The 21,544-nt window shown below is 41.0% G+C and overlaps 1 protein-coding gene across 12 annotated transcripts in view; it reads right to left on the bottom strand.

The window, feature by feature from the left end:
• Positions 1–2,640: 2,640 nt before the first annotated feature.
• limch1b (LIM and calponin homology domains 1b) overlaps positions 2,641–21,544 on the bottom strand; it is a 153,131-nt gene continuing 134,227 nt past the window's right edge. For 9 of the 12 annotated variants that reach the window (XM_081382436.1, XM_081382441.1, XM_081382440.1 and 6 more), the window contains 9 exons: positions 18,188–18,280; positions 17,155–17,385; positions 16,994–17,076; positions 15,639–15,715; positions 9,244–9,322; positions 8,898–8,981; positions 8,490–8,598; positions 4,595–4,697; positions 2,641–4,413 (listed from right to left, as the gene is read on the bottom strand). In XM_081382436.1, the coding sequence (XP_081238562.1) occupies positions 4,388–4,413; positions 4,595–4,697; positions 8,490–8,598; positions 8,898–8,981; positions 9,244–9,322; positions 15,639–15,715; positions 16,994–17,076; positions 17,155–17,385; positions 18,188–18,280 (885 nt within the window). In that variant the 3' untranslated portion in view covers positions 2,641–4,387. The remainder of the gene's footprint in view (positions 4,414–4,594; positions 4,698–8,489; positions 8,599–8,897; positions 8,982–9,243; positions 9,323–15,638; positions 15,716–16,993; positions 17,077–17,154; positions 17,386–18,187; positions 18,281–21,544) is intronic. The other 3 variants (XR_014031338.1, XR_014031339.1, XM_081382439.1) reach the window with 2 other exon arrangements.

Here is a 21,544-nt window from a genome sequence, read left to right as displayed (position 1 = left end):
CCTAGCAGATACTCTAGTCCTACCGGCACTTCCGTTATGGGCCAAGCATCTCTTAAGAGTTTTGTACATCAGGCATATTTTGAGATTTTTTTACTTTGAGAATTGCGGGTCTCAAAGTATCAGCTTATTTTGATTGCTCCTCTGCCCTCAGTCACAGCAGCAAGTGAAGATGAATGCAAAGGTTCTAGTGTCTTATTTAGGAGAGCTTAGGCTTCAAAATAAACAAGACTAAAAGCTGCTGGTACCCAGACAGGAGATAATATACTTCGGTCTCAGACTAAACTCAGACCTGTATCAAGTGTTTATGTCAGAGGAGTGCATCAGGTCAATTCATGGCTGTCTATTCTTTTTTCAGAAAGGGAGAAAGGTCCCATTCAGACTATGTTTATGTCATCTGGTGCTGATGGCCTCAACTGTCTCTGTCATTACATTGGAACTGTTGTGAATTTGAGAGTTTCAACACTGGACAGCAGTGGAGCATTTGCATCTGAAGCACCACCTCAACCGCAACAGTGATTGATTTGTCACTTTGCATGTGCAAAGTTATTGGAGAATCCGCTCATTCATCGAATCAAGGACTATGCTTAGGTTTCTCTGAGGAAAGTGGTGCAGTCGGAATCGTTGCTCACATGTTGGGGTGCAGTGTACGAGGGCAGAATAACGAAGGGGAAATGTCCCATCACGCTTCAGAACACAAACTTCCTAGAACTGTTAACCGTGTTTATGGCACTGAAACATTTTGTGCAAATTGATTGTGTTTTCATTAATTATGGGCAATGCATATCTCAGGAATAATGAATGCTGGGATGGCTCCCCTGTCCAGTGGGAATCCTCTGTATGGAGATCGGAGTCTCCATCCCAGGAGTTGAGCCATTTGTGGGAGCGATTCGGTTGAGCTGTCGTAGATCTCTTCGGCATAAGTTTTCTGGCCAAGACCCACTCATACAAAGGTTTATGAGAGGTGCGCTGCATATGAACTTGGTTTCAAAGCCACTGATTTGTGATTTCAGTGAGATTTGTCTGTGGGCCTGAACACATTGTCTCAGCCTCTTTTTGAGCCTATAGAGACTATTGATTTAAAGCTCCTTTTGCTAAAGCTTATTGGAGCTTGGATTCATAACGCCTGAGGAGGTTCCCATAGTGAGATACCTCATTCATTTTATCAGAGAACCTGGTTTATGTAAGTAACCTAAAGTTTGTGTCCAGGAGGCAGATAAGAGGACAGATCCTGCATAAGACAAACAGCAGTTTCATTCCTCCTACTGTTGATGTTCATGTCAGTAAGACACAATTTAATAATATAGCCATAAAGTCTGAATTTGTACACCATTTTAACTATTTAAGTTAGTAAATGTAAGTAAAGATCCCTAGTCCTTTTTTTCTTAATTTCTGTTCCATGACCACCTACCTGCTGTTCATTGACTATATCTGTGTAAATTATTCAGGTTTAGTCTGATGATAAAGGGACATACGTTGCCATAAGGGGAGCAAAAGCTGGAGGCCGTCAAGATCTTTTCTCATCCACCCAGATATATATATCAAAGAGCACAGTATTCAATTAACCGTCACGACAATTTAACAAAATAATTCTTACATTTTCCAGTAATTCCCAGCATTTCTTTTTCCAGATACTTAATTGCATGCTACTACAGTATCATTTTTGATAATTTATTCAAATATAAATGGGTTAAAAAAATATAAAAATATAAAAGCTCAAACTTTCAAAATAAAAAAAATATATAAGCTATCCAATGCTAAGTAACCACAGTACTAGTTCATCCCATACTGAAAATATGAGATGCATACTTTTGCCACAAAAATAATGTTGGAAATGTCTTCATCACATAGTCATAATTTAACATAACAGAACTATAACAAGAACTAACAACCTCTTTAACCAATAATGACGTGCATTAACCTTTTGTTCGTGCAGTAAGTCGTGAATTATTGCTCAGTATTGAACAGTCTGGACAGCCAGAGATGACCACTGATTGAGAAAGTGTGGTCAAATTAAGGAAGTTATGAGCATAACAGATTTCTCAACAGTAAAAAAAAAAAAAAAAAAAAAAAGAGGACCTGCTACAAGAAATAATATTGCAAATACTAGTCATTTACAAAATGTTCAGTACATATGAATTTAACAGTAGTAGCTTGAAACTCTTTTTAAGAAAGAAAAAATTGTGTCATTTGGGAACTTTGACTTAAAACATACTGTTATTTAATATATTTGTACAATCTATGAGAGTTTGCAGGTTGCTATATGTAAATGTACGAAGTGGAATAATGAGAAGTATGTAGCTATATGCAGAAGTATGCAGTAGGTGGTAAAATGAGAACATTTACTGCGAACTTCACTTGAATTGCTCTGATCGTAGGAAAAGCCTTTTTCACAGAAAGTATGTACAGCTTGATTACATTAGATGCATAAACAATATATTTTTTATATAATTACATTAAAATAATAACTCGAATACTGCCATGAGACCAATCTTCAAATCAAGCACTTCAGTTTGATCCTGTTTTCTTTTGCACGTGCTGCAGTTGCATTATATTGATACATTACGCATTATTTTAACCATTATTACAATCTGATTCAAAACATGCTGTAGAAACGAAGAAATATAGACGATTACATTTTTTAACATTTTATTTATAAACATACAGTATATTGTAAAGCCGTTGCATCTGAACATCAAATTAATCTATTTTTGGATAGTATAGATTTGGGATTTGAATAACACAATAAATATACCTTAGATGTAATATATATTTTCCAAGGTAACTATTTCCCTCCTAAACAACATATAACTTGCCTGGCAAACGCCTCGGCCCTGTGTCAATCTAAAGTTATGATGAAATAAACATAAAATACATGACCAGACCCGAAGCACAGAAACGCGGGCTAAATAAATCATGACAGAAGATTAAACAGCCAACGTGGTCAAACTGTTTTCCACAATCATAAAAGCCTTTCTTTCACCCTTCTGTTCGGGTACACATTATGAATGTGTTAACGTTGGTAGGCATAAAACTACGGAGCCACTAAAGTAACATGTATATTTAAATGCTTCTGCATTCTCTCGCAAATGTTTGCGTTCCCCAAAACTCAAAAGTTTCTTGGGGCAACACAAACATTTGCAAGAGAATGAAAAAGCATTAACATTATGTTTCCTCCCATCTCATATTCATCCCTGTGTCCTTTTAGAGGCTCCGTATAAAACACAAGTTACAATAGCCAATGAGTGTGTTATGATGAGCAGCTCATGAACATTTTATATTTGTATTGCTTGCCATGTGTTCAATTCAATCATCTTCAAAATTAAACTAAAATAAGATAGCTATTTTATATACATATTTATGTGAGTTTTTCCAAAACCAGGTTTAGGTCTCTTTATAGCCAAAACACATTTTGGATTTAAGGGGGGAAAAAATCAGAAAAGTATTGTAGTTTTGGCAAGACATTTAAATTTTGCATAATACTATTGCTAGGAAAAAAGATGTACAATGTGCTGTGAAAAGGGCAAAACTGAGATATTTAGGCAAACACTCCATTATTTCAAAGAGCAAGGTGCAACTTGATCCATAAGATCATAAATGAGCAAAAATATATTCCATTTTTCATATGAGCGTAGAAACAGTCTTTGCATCAAACACTTTTTCGTAGACGTCGCATCTCTCGTAAGGCACAACTTCCCAAAGCATCAATGTATGAATATGTCTGTTGTCTTAACCAGCAGTCAGTTCACATGCATTTGCATTTTTATCAGCTCAAATTTACTTTTTATGTATAAAAATACATAATTTCCTCCATATAGTTCATAGAATGATTACAGTGACTGTGTTCCCATGATTACAGGCTTTCTTTTATCACGAGGCACTATGAATGCTAACATGTTATGTTTTGAAAATGAAGACAATATAACTTGCAGACAGGAATTCTCGTGATAGTTTGGACAGATTTTGGTGTTTTAATCCACACAGAAAAATAACTATTAAAAAGCCATAACTCTGAATGTTCAGCTGTAGTTGAAGAGCAAATCAAGCCAGATTTAATAGAATACTCTGATGTAAGAAACATTTTAAAACTAGATGCGTTTGCAGCATGAGGATGAATGAATTCAGACAAATTTAAAGCGAAGTGGAGTCATAGCAGGAATTCCTCATTAGTGTTAATGATCTATAGGTGACTCCAATCGTCCACATGTCATCAAGAGAACGCACTTTTCAGCTAAAACACTGTCAGTTCAGCCAGAAGCGTGGTTTTCACTGCAGCCGTGTTGGATTTGAAGAAGTTGAAGTGGTTTGATTTTAAATGTGCTTGTATTCACATACGTGAAGATTGTGAAGAATTATGGGTAGATTTCTTTTGCTCCTACAATCAATGAGTTCATAGGGTGGTGGGCTGACCAGCAGCTAAAAGACAAGAGGAAGACAAAACGATAATGAGACATTAACAATGATCTGAACTCTGAATTCAATACATCATACATTAATCATGTATTTGAGGATATGTCATTACTTTTCCTCATCTGCTGCACTGAAGGAATGTCAGAATGGATAGAGAGAAAGAGTGGAGCGAGTGTGTGTAACTCACAGCGGGAGCGGATATAGCACTGATGGCAGTTGAGCAGACCGTTCCTGATCCGCACATCTGTTCCTGTGCTGGTGTCGCCCAGCTGGCCCTTACAGATCCCACACTGACAGAGAGAGAAAAACACTTCAGAGGATGAAAACACACACAAACACTGTAAAGAAAATGTTCTCATTGCTTCAACCTGCTCCATCCAGCAATCTGTTATTTTCAACCTTCAAATGTCATCACTTCCTTCATAAAGGAATACACTGAGAGTGATTTCTGAAGGATCATGTGACACTGAAGACTGGAGTAATAATGCTGAAAATTCAGCTTTGATCACAGGAATAAATTACACTTTACTATATATTCACATAGAAAACGTCAGGGTTACGTATGGTAACCTTCGTTCCCTGAACGAGGCATATGTTGGAGGAGACCGACAGAAATTGGATCTTCACAGAGAGACCAATCTACTTCAAGTGTAACGAAACGAGCCAATGCACATTGGAAAATGATAATTGTGCCAGCTGCTTCTATCACGCAGTGATGGTATATAATGAGCAGCAGCTGCAACGCATCTTTGGTTTACGCTGAGGATCCGAGACAGAGACCCGGCTGCCATGCGGTGGTACAGCAACATGAGGCGTACGTCTCAGTTCCCTCCTTCAGGGAACGAGGGTTACCATACGTAACAGAGACATTCCCTTTCATTCGGTCTCTCCTACGTACGCCGGAGGAGACCGACAGAAATGGGATCCCTACTCAAAATGCCATGCTGGGGGAATGTGGACCGACAGAGAAGGCAGAGGGAAAGACTCTGGCTAGCCGACAGGAAGGTAGCCGGACCGTGTAAGAAAACACATATGGGGTCGCCGCAGGGACCCAGCCTAACACAGGCTCCTCAATGCATATGAGTGTTGGGCCTGGCGTCAGACGCTCCGCAACGTCTGACTGCCGTAGGGGTGATGAAGGAACTCAACAGGGTTAGCCGTTTCCTGGTAACTTGCTGGAGCAATAAACGCATGTGTCTGGCCCACCTGGCGAGAATGGCACAATAAGCCGACACTTGAGGGGGTTCCCTGCGCTACTGGCCACTTAGGGCGAGTATAAGGGAGGACACCGGCTCTACACAAAGGCTATAGAATCTAGCGAACGTGTTGGGTGTCGCCCAGCCCGCAGCTCTACAAATGTCTGTCAGCAAGGCACCTTGAGCCAGTGCCCAGGAGGAAATAGCACTTCTAGTTGAGTGTGCTCACAACCTGAACGGGCAAGGCATGCCTTGGGATTGGTACGCCAAGTCAATAGCATCCACTATCCAGTGGGCCAACCTCTGCTTGGAGACAGCCTTTCCCTTCTACTGGTCTAAGTAACAGACGAAGAGCTGGTCTGAGGTCCTAAAGCTTTGCGTTCTGTCCACGTAGAACTGCAAGAAGCGGACAGGACAGAGAAAAGCCAGGGCTGGGTCTGCCTCCTTCGAAGGCAGCACTTGCAGGTTCACTACCTGGTCCCTGAACGGCGCGGTAGGAATCTTGGGCACATATCTGGGCCTACTAATTCGTACGAGTGAGGTCATATGAATTTGTACAAATTAGCCACCTCGTTGAATTGTTACGAATTGCCGTGAGATCAGGTTGGACGATCAGGTCATGCTTTCTCAATGACTTACCTTCAACTGCATAATGATGCGTGGCAATAGCGGCGACATTCACTTTGAGGGTGGAGGGAGACAGCCTTCGCTCCAACCCATCTTGCAGGAAGGAGGTCTTCAGGGGTCTTCCCGGTGGGACTCAACACTCAACGAACAGGTTCCACTTCAACGCATAGAGACGACTCCGCGTCCTGTCCAGGGACCAGACATAGAGTTTCCAGCGGCCTGGATGCAGGAATGGGCCAGGGACGGGCTGTTGCGAGGAGCATGAGGTTTGAGAATCAGGTCTGGTTGGGCCAATAGGGTGCAGGACCTGCTTCTCATCCTCCCTGACTTTGAACAAGGGAGGGTCTGTGCAAGAAGGCTCAGTGGGTTAAACACACACTTGCAGAGGCCCCAGGGCCAGCTGTGTGCCAGTGCATCTGTGCCAAGGGTTCCGTCAGTCAGGGAGAACAACAACTGGCAATGCGACGTGTCCGGGGAAGCAAACGGATCTACCTGTGTGGCCCCCAAAGCGCCTCCAAATCAGATAGACCACCTGGAAATGGAGTCGCCACTCTCCTGGAAGCATAGGCTGTCGGGAGAACTCGTCGGCTGCACGATTGAGCACGCCTGGGATGGGAATGGCACAAAGCGACCATAGATGCTTTTGACTCCATAGGAGGAGATGGCGGGCGAGTTGCGACATGCTGCGGGAACGTAGACCACCTTGTCGGTTGATGTACGCTACAGTCGCAGAGCTGTCTGTGCGGACCAGTACATGTTTGCCACGAAGCGGCACCTTCAAGCAGCTGAGTTCAAGTTGTACTGCCAACAGCTCAAGACAGTTAACATGCGAATGCAGCTGGGGCCCCGTCCACAGACCCGAGACTACATGCCCGTTTTACGTTGCCCCCCAGCCGGTGTTGGAGGCATCCATGAAGACCACAGCATGCCTGGACACTTGTTCTAGGGGAACACCTACCTGTAGAAATGAAGGGTCCGATCATGGGCTGAAGGTTTGGCGACAGTGCGGGGTGACGTGCACCCGGTACGTGCCCCTCTGCCAAGCCCATCTCAGGACCCGGCCATAAAGCCAGTGCTGAAGCGGCCTCATATGAAGCAACCTGAGTGGCATTACTGCGGCTGCGGATGCCATATGCCCCAGGAGCCTCTGAAAAAGTTTCATTGGGGCTGCTATTCTGCATTTTAACGAGTTCAAGCAGCTCAACACCGACTGGACAGGTCGATCGCTGCAAACCAATCTCGGGGACGGATGCATTCAAAAATGTGTTTCTGCTTTTGCATCTTGAACGGGACCTTGTGAAGGGCCTGCAGTTTTCGGTGTGAGTGTTGGGCCCGAGGAGGTGGTCTCGGCGGGGAAGCCAACACTGTAACCCCTCAGATCACCAATGCAATTAGATCGGGGAATCGACAAAGGGAATATACCTCATTTGAGGTATTCAAGTCTCGATCGCAGCACCGTGATGGACAGAACAGTGAGAACATGATGCATCCAGGAAAGCCGCCTCAGCATGCTGAATGCCCAAACACGAGAGACAATGATCGTCAACCGGAGCCAAATAGCCATCGCATCCAGAAACACACGGGTGCTAGCTCTGTTAGGGAAAACTGCTCTTTGTAGAGCTGAAGCGCACAGGGGGATGTCCGCGGCCAACAGCGGGAAAATAGTGCAGCCCGCTGAGCCACTCAAACCAAAACCAATGCTCAGAGCTGTGAAAACAGCTGTTTTTGCTCTGACACAATCTCCGCTGCAGTGCGCCGTGACAACAAAACGGTGAGTGGTCTTCTTCCCAGAAAGAATTCTCGAAAAAGAGCATCAGCGTGCTCGGCTCTGAAGCGAAATGCAAAGATGCATTGCACCTGCTGCTCATTATATGGCGCAATTATCGCATGCCAATGTACATTGGCTCGTTTAGTTACACTCGAACTAGATTGGTCTCTCTCGAAGATCCCATTTCTGTCGGCCTTCTCCTCATACAGCTCATACAGCTGATCATAACTGTAAAACTAGATGGAAAGCCAAACGTCTAAAATGAGCCAGAAATCCTGATGGTCCACCTGGAAAATCTTTCCGTTCATTAGCTGGAAAAACATCATTCTGAAAGTGATTCCAGTGTCGTTATCGTTATATCTGTGCTGTGGACTCTACTATTCTCTCAGAGTTAGAACAACTATTAAAACTTTATAGTTATAGTTATCGTTGTTGGTGTGATAACAATATACTTGCATCTGTACTTTTCCAGTTGTTTTAGGTACTCATACCTTAAAGCACTGAATGTGGAAGTAAAGGCTGAGAGTCTCTATGATCATGGCGGCACCTTTGCCAAGTGGGTGACCACAACTTGAACACAGTTTCTTCCCACTGACAGACCTACACACACACACACACACACACAAACAACAAGAGCAAACTTATAATCTAAAGTCATTCAATAAAAACAGGACTGTTGTCAGTAACCAAAGATGGCAGCATCAAAACTAGTGGTCGACTTAAATGGGTTTATCAATGCTGATATTTGCAGAGCAGAATGGGCCTTTCTATATTGTTGATATGATCATATTATAGAATTAATGATTTCACTTACAATCACATCTGATCTGGGCTGGGGAGAAACAAGTGATCATTTGACTCGTGTGTATTTTGCTAGGGTCAGAGGAACTGTGCTGTACCTGTTTGGTGATGGAGGTGTTTGTGTGTCTGTGAATGAAGGTGAGGATGATGAATTTGGCCCAATGTTCTCTATAGAGTCAAACCTGAGGATGAAGAGTCACATGCAGTGTTCAGCCCTCATCTCACACACACACACACACACACGCTCGGAATCACTACGCTTCAGCCATGAGGATGAATTCAACAAAAATCACAAACATAAAATCATTTAAACTTTACAGCACACATTGCAGCTTGTGTATGAATACATAAATCAATGAAAGAACACATAATGGGCACACAAACACACACACACACACACACACACACACACACACACACACACACACACACACACACACACACCTCTTGCGTCCACCAGGTTTTGGTTGTGATGTATTCTTGCTCCAGGTCTCATTCTGCTCTCTATTGCCCAGTGGTGTATCTGTAAAATATCAAACAAACTGTTTTTTTAGAGGTGAACATTGTCTCCTACCATATACCATATATAAATATCTCCTACCATCTGATATTTTACAGAATTTCAAATAGGTTAAAAATAGAGCAAAGGTATTTAAAATCCACTGCATGGAAGGCTGATTGAAGACATTTGATGGGAGAAATAAAGGAAATCTTATGTAATATCATGATGTCACCACTAGATGCCTGTATAGCTCTATATTAATATACATACAGGGCTGTGTATTGCATTTGGAGATGTACTGTATGTTTACATATTATCAATGACTCCTGTAGCCCAATTGTAGATGTACTCCGCAAAATTGCTCTTTATTTTCAATGGCAGACTAATGTTTAAACCATTTAGCTGTTTTGAATCATGTTCATGATTTTTTTTGTTCATATAGCAAGTGCCACAAAAGTCACCAAGTTTCAGACAATTTAGATTAAGTAGTACATTTTCAAAATATCAAAACATAAAATGACCAAAGACCACCAGAGGATTCAGTGAAATTGATCATTTACTTGAAAGATTAACACATATTCAGTTACTGTTCTTTTAGAAAACCTAGTTAGTCGTCTATCTAGATGGCATCTGAAGTAATCGCAGGCTCACTCTCGACACAAAGCCTTTTCCAGCCAGTTAAGATCTTATTTTGGCATATATATAAACATCAAAATTAAAACTATTTACAGTTGCCAAAGCCTTGAAAAATAAATAATAATACTAATAGATGCAAAATAAATAAAATGCAATGCAATTTGTGGCATTGTTAAGACCCATTTAAATTATGCATTAAACCTGAGGAAAAACAGGTGGTTTCAAAAGAGCGACAATAACTTTGTTCCAAACATCCAAAGTTGAACTTCGTGCTTTATGAATGACAGCCAGTGATCTTTCTATAAGAACAATATCTCTGAAGTAATTATACCATTCTTTTATTGATGGAGATCCAGAAGAAAACCAAGAATGAATTATGGTCTTTTTTGCAGCAGTTAAACCTGCAAATATAATTTTCTTAGAAGCCAATTTAGTACCAATAATAAGTGATGAGTCATCATTAAATAAAAATAAAGTAAGCCGTTTAGGAATTGGAAACTCTAATTTATCTTCAAGAAAAGCTGCCACTTGAGACCAAAGGTTAGAGACATCTGGGCAGTCCCAGAAGATATGCAAGTAAGTGCCAACCGTATTCAAATCACATTTTTCACAATTTGGGGTATCTATAAGCTTCATTTTAAAACGTCTGTATGGGGAAAGGTACAATTTCTGCACAAACATAAAATGGATTAATTGGTGTGCAGGATTCTTTGATGACAAAAACAGATTGTTCCATACATTGTCCCAGTTCCATGTGTCTCTCTTTGAGGTCATGATTCCACGATTTTATCACTCCCAGGGGTTTATCACGTTTTGTGATTAACTGTGCATATATTTTAGACACCAGTCCGCTGCACGGTGTTCCTGGATAAATCCAGAGACTCAGCGGATGAGCACAGAGGGGAGAGTCCTAGAGAACTCCATGAGCTTTGATAGCTGACCTTAGTTGCAAGTACAAAAACCAGGAAAATCCAGGAAGAGAGTATTTTTCTTTAAGGACCTGAAATGATTTTAAGCCATTTTGTCCATATAGATCCTGCAAAGTGTAAACTCCTTTAGAGGCCCAACTTGTGTTGAAATATGGGCCATGCTTCTGCAATAGATTATAATTGTGCCATATAGGGGAGCGATCACAGAGTTTAGTAGTGCAGCCCATTTGATTCTGAACAGCTGACCAAACCTGTAGAGAGTTAAGAGAGACCTATAATTGGCCCGAACATCTCATGTGCAGATTTAGGTTTAAGTCCTGCAAATAACAGATCTTCAATTCTATGTGGTCTTACAATTTCTTGTTCTATCTGACGCCAGGGAAGTACAGAGTGTTTGTCACACCAATTTGTAAGTGATTTCACCTGAAAGGACCAATAATACAATTTAAAGCCAGGCAGTGCAAGACCACCAGACAATTTCATCCGCTGAAGAGTACTAAGACGGATACGGGGTTTTTTACCATCCCAAATAAAATTAGAGATTCGAGACTGCAGCTCCTCAAAATATTTTACAGGTGGAGCTAAAGGAATCATAGAAAAAAGAAAATTTAACCTACCCAAAACATTCATTTTTATTATTGAAATTCTACCTTGTAGTGACATTTTGAGATTGGACCATCTCTGCATATCTGCGAAGATTTCAAGTTTAAGTTTATCATAATTTATGCGTGATATATTCGACAAATTTGTTATTTTTAACCCTAAATATGTAAATGCTGTGCCATGCCACTGGATATGAGGAATAGGTGGTAATGGAAGGCATTTTGCAGAGGCATTCAATGGAAAAAGAAGGGATTTATCCCAGTTTATTTTATAGCCAGAGAATTTATTAAACTGGGAGAATACTTTTATTATTGAGGTAAGGAGACATGTATATTAGTAGAATATAAGAGTATGTCATCTGCATAAAGAGAAATTTTATGCTGAGTTCCTTGTATGACTATGGGTGATATCCGAGAATCAAGTCGAATCAATTGTGCTAGTGGTTCTAATGACAATGCAAAAAGTAGGGGAGATAGTGGGCAGCCCTGGCGGGTGCCACGATGCAAAGGAAATTACTTTGAATGAATGTTACCTGTTGATACTACTGCATAAGGGTTAGTATAGAGTGTTTTGACCATAGATATGAATGTTTTTCCGAAGCCAAATTCCTCTAGAACTAACCAAAGATATTCCCAACTGACCCGATCAAAGGCCTTTGGTGCATCTAAACTAAAGACCGCTGCAGGTTGAGTATCAATTTCAGAAGCATGTATAATATGCAGAAGACGTCTAATATTATCAGATGCAAGTCTCCCTCTTAAAAATCCAGATTGATCAAAATGAATTAATTTGCATACATATAATTCAAGTCTTTTAACTAGAAGTTTAGCAAAAAGCTTCAACTCTGTTGAAATTAAAGATATTGGCCTGTAACTACCGCACTTCAGAGGAGACTTGCCCTTCTTTAGCAACACAGAAATAAGTGATGTATTTTGCTCACGATGAAATGAACCAGTGCTAAGAGCATAGTTGATTGAATTGAGAAGAAGTGGACCAATACTATCCCACAATTCCAGGAATAGCTCCGGAGGAAAACCATCTAGTCCTGGGGATTTTCCCCTTTTCATTGAAGACAGTGCATCTTTTAGTTCTGTAATAGTGGGAGATTTATCAAGAAATTCTGCTTCTTCCTTGGACAGGGAGGGTAAATTAAACTTTGAAAGATATAATTTAAGGACAGTCGGGTCAAAGAATGCTTCGGATTCATAAAGATTTGAATAGAAAAGTCTAAAAGTATCATTAATTTCCTCTGCATCATAGGTAACAGATCCTAATGGGGTTTCAATTGCGTTGATGATGGAAAATGATTCATTTTGTTTTATTTTTGCAGCTAAAAGTCTGCTTGAGCTTTCACTTTGACTATAATTAGTCACTCTTGTGCGGAGGATAGAGAATTCTGCCTTCGATTTCAGTAGGTTATTTAATTCAAATTTTAAAGTTAAAAGAAATGTCTGTTTTTGGTCAGAGAACTGTCGCTTTTGATCTGCTTCTAATCGTTGAATTTCATTTTCTAATTGTACAATTCTGCAATTTCTGGACACCTTCATATTAGAAGCAAATGAGATAGCTTCTCCTCTAATAAAGCATTTGGTTGTTTCCCAAAGTATTTGGGGTGATGATGCTGACTCTAAATTAATTTCTAGAAACAGTTTCAGATTAGCTCTCAACTGTTTCAGGAACTCTGAGTTCTGAAGTAACATTGTATTAAACCGCCATCTGTGTGCGTGTTTGCTAGGCTTCCATGTAAGTTCAAAAGTATATACCACAGGAGCGTGATCTGAAATAATAATAGGAAGAATGTCTGCAGATTTGATTAAATTATTTAATTGAGGCGAAACAAAAATGTAGTCAATTCTGGAAAATGTCTTGTGCCTATTAGAGAAAAAGGTGTAATTTTTCACTAAGGGATTTCGTAAACGCCAGGCATCAATAATGTTCAATTCTGTCATAAATCTATTAATGCCGGAAGGTGCATCCAAGCCAGAATAAATATTTGCTGATCTGTCTAAGTTAATATTACATACTTGATTGAAGTCACCACCAACTACCAGTAAGTATTCAGGTATATCTACTGTAAGAGAGTGGCTGAAGCCATATTGAAGAAGTTGGAGTCGGGTATATTAGGGCAATATATTGATACAAAACAGATTTTTATATTATGGGCAGTTACAGCAGCATATGATAAGCGTCCCTCACTATCTTTCCCAAATTTATCAATATTTAATGCTAATTTCCTATCAAACAGAATAGCAACGCCTTTAGTTTTATTTGGGGCACAGGAATGAACTATGCATTTATAATATCTATTCTGAAATCTATGAATATCATTCGTTTTTAAATGTGTTTCTTGGATCAAAGCAATTGAGATCTTTTTCCGTTTAAGAAATTCTAAGCACTTCGTTCGTTTAATCGGCGAGTTTAGGCCGTGGACATTCCACGACATTACATTAAGGGGTATATTCATAAATGGAGCTTTAACGTAAAATATTCAGGATATAGATGGGCCTCCACAAAATCAAAACGTGAATTTAAAAACAGTAAAATAATGAAAGCACATAATAACTTGCACAAAAACTTCAAGGCTTTGGCGATAGAACAATTGACAAAAGAACAAAGAACATTACAATCCATCCGCAAGAGACAAGACCTTGAATTCTCTCTCTTTGGGTGGAGAAAAATAAACCAAATTTAAGGTGTTACTGCCTGTGGCTATCTAAAGCAGCACGTCCCAAGTCCGAGTCAAAACGAACATCAGAAACGCTAGTAAATAACCCATCCCGCTGACTCAGGTAGGCCCACGAGTCTGACGTTACATCTTCGCGATCTGTCCTCCATTTCAACAATTTTGTCTCGGAGATTAGTTATCTCTTGCTGATGCGTATTGAGCTCCTGTTTAGCCGAGCGCATATTTGCATTCATCGAATCCATCCGTCCTTGTAATGTTTTGCCAAGTTCAGCTTGGCGGGTGAAATCCTGTCGTAGTTCGTTAACGGCTGAGTTCGAGGATTCAATCATATTCTTTAAAGTTTGAATTTCTCCAGAAAGTACCTCCTCCATTACCTCTCTCACTGCTAATTTTACTTTTTTTGCGAACCTCTCCTCTTGTTCTTGCAAAGCCATTAAAATGGCTGAGTTCGCCGAGTCTTCATTCGGCCCTTCTTTCCCTTTCTTTTTCGTTGCCGTCTCGTCTTGCGATGGCTTATTCTTTGCGGATTTTGATCCAGACATCTTCAGGGACACTTCCGACTAAAATCGGCTAGCTTAATTTCTGACTGTAAATATATTTTCTCGAAATTTCGGACTTTTGAGACGGAGCTCAGTTTTAGGCATGCATCACTCGTGCCCAGCCACCGGAAGTCCTCCATTCACATTTATTAATGTACCCATAAAAAATGCATATCAAATGCATATTTAATGCATATTAAAATGAACGGATGGAACAAGTATTGTTATTTTGCATATTAGTTTTGCTAGTTTAGCAACATGCAAATGTCAAACTGTGCACTTCAACCAGAATAGACAGAAACTTGGACTACAAATCTACAGACTCAAAATGTTGATATTAAAGCAGAACTCGGCAACTCTAGCGAACTCTTGTCACTTCTTCGCTGATTTTCCCTTTTGTTGTTGCATGTTTTCCCCACGAGCTCCCCCTACAGCTGTGGGGGGGGGGGTGTATATTTTACAACACTGTCGTAAAAAACTCACTTGCGGCGGCCTCCTCCCCCTCTCTACCGCTGCTCATGTGCGTTTGTTATGATCGGAGCAAGCCAACTGAATCGTGTGGAGCTATGTCTAAAGAGGTGGGTAATCTGGTAATACATCATATATGCGTGTGTGTTTATGTTGAATTGCCGTAAAGCAATTCGTGTTTCGCGCTCGTTCTCGCTTCTCAAGAGACTTCCGATTTCTATCTTGCCGGGACGGTAGTCCCCAAGTTGCAAGGTTGGTTTTCCGCCTGGGAACGCTGGGGGGAGTGGGGAAAGTTCTGCTTTAAATGCACTGTAGTAAGATATTTTAAACAACTAATTTAATAACTAAAAATATGTTATCCACATTTTACTGTGAAATTTCCTCCCATTTAAAAAAGAAAAGAAAAGACATTGTGTTGCCCTCAGAGTGTCATCATTGAGGCTTTCTAAACGAGTCCTCAGCGAGACGAGACTCACCCTGAAGAGACTGCAGTGGCTCCCCTCGTCCTCGTCCTCTCGGACCCACCGACACACAGCCTGGCTGAGGAGAACTGCTGTGGAAACATACAGAAAACAAGATCTTTAGTTATAATGATGAGTTTGAAAAAGGTTTAAAATGTTTAAGTTCACTCAAAAATTCTTCATGTTGTTTCCAAACCCGTATACTGTTATTTTTCCATGCAACACAAACTCTTCATGTGGCTCTTTTCCATTAAAGTTACATATTATGCCCCTTTTCACAAAACGTAATATAAATCTATGGTGTCCCCAGAATGTGTCTGTGAAATTTCGTATAGCTCATTTATTTTAGCTTGTCAAATTTGCCCCTTTTTTGGGTGTGAGCAATAAGGCTCAGATTTTGTGTGTGTCCCTTTAAATGCAAATGAGCTGCAGCTCCGCCTCCGTTCAGAAGAGGGCGGAGTCTTTACACAAGCTTCGGATACTCTGGCAATAACAAAACACACCAATGTCATTCATCCAAAATCTCAGAAGTAACCAGTAGCGAGTGCAGCCTTACGGAGAGACTCAGGAAGAGTTTCACTTTTAGGGACCGTTCACATATCGCGTTTAAAAATGTGTGGAAGGTGCAGCTACGCTTCTGTCTCCTTCTTTCCAAAGCATTTGCGCTCCCGTAGCATCTGCCGTTGCTATGCAACCATGAACCACGTAATGGATTTCCACCACCGAAAACTCTTGCTGTAGCTCTGCTACAAGATTAATTTACGGAGAAGAGAAAAAACCCTGTAATGTTTTGGGTGCACCCCATCCTTCATATTGACTGAGCTTTCAATGTTGTTACTGAAAGGGTGAAGCTGATTGGTTGGTTCTTGTCACATGACTGGCGGTGCGCTTGCGGCAAACTGAAACCAAACATTTTCAATAAAACATCAATATCTAAAACATAAACAAAGTCAGTCTGGTTAGTATTAAGTGAAGCTGGTAATGCTGTTTGTGGAGTTGTTTAATCGTCCTCTGCTGAGATCTTCACAGATGTAATCTAAGGCTGTGGCTGAAGTCAGTTGTAGTTCTTGTGTTTCTCTTTTTCTGTTCTTGTTGTTTCTCTTTCCTTCAGTGATTCTGCTTGTTAACAGCAGGTGTTCATCACTAATGCTCAATCATCACTTCATTAATCACTTAATTATCATTAACTTTAACTCTGATTCAGAGTTACTTTGACACTCTTTAGAGTGGGACCATATGTACTGTGAGCAGAGTTCATTTAACTCTTTGCTGTGTAGAAAAAAGTAACAGCTTGAAAGTGTGGAATCACAAATTCAAATTTTTGGGTGAACTTTTCCTCCTAGTTGACTGCTGGAGTTGTTGTCCCAGACCTTACTGTCATCTGTAAACTCAGTGTGTGTGTCTGCGCTGCTTCAGCGATGCCGTTTTCCCTTTGTCTGCAGTTCTCAGAGCTCTGCTGGAGGAGAACACAGTCAGTGTCGTCTACACACACATTAAGCTCTTCATTTAACGTCATTCATTGAAGTCTCACCGTCTGGTTCTCCACTGTTCCCAGCCTGTGTTCCCGCTCGGGCTGCGAGTGCAAAGTGTTTTGTGTTTTGGGAAGGACTGCCGGTGCCGTCGGTGAGTGAGGGGTCAGAGGGGTAAGCGGGGTCACAGGGGTCAGAGGGGTAAGCGGGGTCACAGGGGTCAGGGGGGTCAGAGGGGTCAGCGGGGTCAGGGGGGTCAGCGGGGTCACGGTCTCCTCCAGAATCTTCCTCTCCTGTATCGACCACACAAACACAATCAGTGGCAAAGCTTCTATGAGCAAACAAGAAGCAAAACTTTTCACGTTTCAGTGGTGTGATGATCTGTAAGTATCTTATAACAATTTACCACCTTTCACACTGTTTGAGGATCTCAGATTCATGTCTTGGTCTGCTCTGCTCTGATTGGTCAGATGACCCAGTCTGTTGTGATTGGTCTACTCTGCTCTGATTGGTCAGATGACCCAGTCTGTTGTGAGTGGTCTACTCTGCTCTGATTGGTCAGATGGCCCAGTCTGTTGTGATTGGTCTACTCTGCTCTGATTGGTCAGATGACCCAGTCTGTTGTGATTGGTCTACTCTGCTCTGATTGGTCAGATGGCCCAGTCTGTTGTGACTGGTCTACTCTGCTCTGATTGGTCAGATGAACAAATACTGAGTATCTGATTGGCGCATCACTAGTAGGAAGTGAGGCTGGAATTACTGACGACTCGTTTCAGACAGTTCAGAATCATTTTATTCTTTTGGGAGGCAATAACTTTATTTATCTGAACTTTTATCTTTAAAACTTTACAGACCTTTTATATTCACAAAAAGCTCTATGACACACTGCATGAAAGGTCATATCTGAGAAAGCATAATAGGTGCCCTTTAAGTATGTGAAAAAAAGTAAGGAAGAAAACCAATATCAATTCAGTATGCAAATATTACAGTGCCGTCAGTGCTATCGGTTACATTTTGAATGGTAGTAAATATTGTCACGATGTCAGCCAATGGGAGATGTGCAAACTTCAAGACCTGTAAAGAGATAAACTTCACCTCCTCATGGTAGCGCCTCTCCTCCTCTTCCACTTCCTTCTGCGCCTGCTCCCATTCCTGCTTCAACTTCTCCTGTTCACGCCGATATTTCTCCTGTCATCACACACATGCATTTCATCCATTAATGCAGAATATACAAATGCCTTTAGGAGACCCTCTAACACTTGAAACTCCAAATGGCTCTTTAAAGCTACAATATGTAATTCTTTTCGCCGCTAGGGGTCGCTAACCTCTTACAATAACAAAGGCGTAGGTTGATGACGCAGTGATAAGCGGAATTATGGAACTTGTTGTCATGCGTCATGATCTAATAATGTTTATGGATGAGTGAATACATTGATGTTTTAAACATGACTGTGGAATGAAGTAGGGCGCGAGTGCTAATGAGAGACAGATATCAGCGCCACACGCGAGTCCTGCGGATATAAAGGAATAAGGACATTTCATTCTACCGAACTAACTTACCCTCAAGTGCTGAATAATACTCACACAGGCCAGTTTATCAGACGAATGAAACTTGTGAGGGAACGCATCGCGGTTTCACTTGCTCTACACTATCACACTAAACTGTATTTGAGTGTGTTAAAGTTATAATGTTATTCTGTGTGTTAGTTTGTCTGTATGAGACTAGCAGTGAGCGAGATCAACATTAGAATAACACACTGATCATATTATAACATTTCATCATGTTGAGCTGTATAACATTGATTCGGTTTATGTACATTTGCTCACCTGTCTAATAGACCTGATGTAGCCCCGCCCCTTTTCAGCACTGAGCTCGTTGTGTTTTGACTTCCGGTCTGTATTTTCACAGCAATTTTGCGTGTTTATTAATGAACGGATTGTTTTAAAATCTTCCTGGTCGACTGACATTTGTTTAGTCATCTGCTTTAAACATTACAGTCCTCATGATAACTTTCGTTAACTTTACATTAAGTAAATCCACTTCAAAAGCTAATTTACTCCTGGACAGCAATGCCATAGAAATATACAGAGCGACCACAAAACGGAAGTTAAAAGACAATATTCTAAAGATGACGGCGCCCTCGTTTCTCTGGCGCAGAAGGTCTATAAAGACCAAAGACTCTGTCGAGCTAGCTCTCGGCATCTCGAAAACACCATGCTGATATTAATCCTCATTTTAGTTCTCCTTTGTCCCAAAGTCCACTTGCCATGATCCATAATGTTTGAACAAAACAACAACAGCGTGAGCGCGCCGCTAGACGTAACGTAGTTGTCCATGTCTGTCGCCATGGTTACTATGGCAGTACGAGAGGAAACCAGGGATAACGCGGATATTACGTCACTGACAGGCGACAAGTGAACATGGACGAGCCATTATTTAAAATTGTGAATTTCTCTGAATTTACACATTCTTGGAAACATTTAGGATAATGTAAGAACAAAATTGAAAGAAATATATAACTCTGTGCAAGTGGTTTTTGGATATTTTGATACAAAATTCATACATATTGTACCTTTAATAGCCGTGTCTTCTTTATATCATTATTAAGCTCTTTTACATTGGTATAGAGTAAACAAGGTTAAGGCAAAGTGCTTGGGATTTTGAAAATCCATTAGGCAGCCAAAAGACAACATTTTAAAGGCACAATCAATTCCAAGTCTTTGATTTTTTTTATTTTACTTTGTTTGAAAAGATTGACAAGACAGCAAAATTTTAAAAACCAAAAAATGATCTCTATTTAAAAAAAGAAACAACAACATTCTAAGCAGTAAATATCTGTGTGATTGTGCGTTTAAAAATCTTGACATCTGCAGTGAAAAGCTATTTTCTCAAACAGGCAATCATTCCCCCTGTACACACACACAAACGCTCTCTCTCTCTCTCTCTCTCTCTCTCTCTCACACACGCAGGGGTGTCTTTATCTTAAGCAGTGACTCGTGTATCATGCTGGGTTTTAGTTTTGCTTTGTGTTTTGCTGCTTATGATCAGAGTGTTGTTAAATGAACATTCATTCATTCTGTCTTATAAAGACACTAAACGAGTTATCAAGTAGTATGATTTATCTTTGTAATGAAAGTGAATGGTGACCATGGCTGTTCTTGGTCCCCATCTACTTTCATTACACTGAAAAAGCAGATTGGACATGCTAACAACAGAATTTTCTTTTTAGGAGAATTCTTTCTTATATGCTTAAGCTATTTGAGCATGAGGTGTCTGGTTAGTCCACAGTCGGGTAAAGTATGGAGATATGCTCAGGTGTCTGGTTAGTCCACAGTCGGTGATATATGGAAGCATGCTCAGGTGTCTGGTTAGTCTACAATTAGGTAAAGTATGGAGATATGCTCAGGTGTCTGGTTACTCCACAGTCGGTGATGTATGGACACATGCTCAGGTGTCTGGTTAGTCCACAGTTGGTGATGTATGGAGACATGCTCAGGTATCTGGTTAGTCCACAGTTGGTGATATATGGAAACATGCTCAGGTGTCTGGTTAGTCCACAGTTGGTGATGTATGGAGACATGCTCAGGTATCTGGTTAGTCCACAGTCGGTGATGTATGGAGACATGCTCAGGTATCTGGTTAGTCCACAGTCGGTGATGTATGGAAGCATGCTCAGGTGTCTGGTTAGTCCACAGTTGGTGATGTATGGAGATATGCTGAGGTGTCTGGTTGGTTAGTCCACAGTTGGGTAAAGTATGGAGACATGCTCAGGTGTCTGGTTAGTCCACAGTCGGTGATGTATGGAGACATGCTCAGGTATCTGGTTAGTCCACAGTCGGGTAAAGTATGGAGACAAAGCATGCTCAGGTGTCTGGTTAGTCCACAGTCGGTGATGTATGGAGATATCCTCATGTGTCTGGTTAGTCCACAGTTGGATAAAGTATGGAGATATGCTCAGGTGTCTGGTTAGTCCACAGTCGGTGATGTATGGAGACATGCTCAAGTGTCTGGTTAGTCCACAGTCGGGTAAAGTATGGAGAAAAAGCATGCTCAGGTGTCTGGTTAGTCCACAGTCGGTGATGTATGGAGATATCCTCAGGTGTCTGGTTAGTCCACAGTTGGATAAAGTATGGAGATTCACTCAGGTGTCTGGTTAGTCCACAGTCGGTGATGTATGGAGATATGCTCAGGTGTCTGGTTAGTCCACAGTCGGTGACGTATGGAGATATCATCAGGTGTCTGGTTAGTCCACAGTTGGATAAAGTATGGAGATATGCTCAGGTGTCTGGTTAGTCCACAGTCGGTGATGTATGGAGATATGCTCAAGTGTCTGGTTAGTCCACAGTTGGTGATGTATGGAGACATGCTCAGGTGTCTGGTTAGTCCACAGTTGATGATGTATGGAGACATGCTCAGGTGTCTGGTTAGTCCACAGTTGGTGATGTATGGAT

This window comes from Scardinius erythrophthalmus (genome assembly GCF_964197995.2).
Source record: "Scardinius erythrophthalmus genome assembly, chromosome: 13".
NCBI lineage: Eukaryota > Metazoa > Chordata > Actinopteri > Cypriniformes > Leuciscidae > Scardinius > Scardinius erythrophthalmus.
Note: the sequence above shows the minus strand (reverse complement) of the source record. Positions and strands in the feature narration are given on the sequence as shown.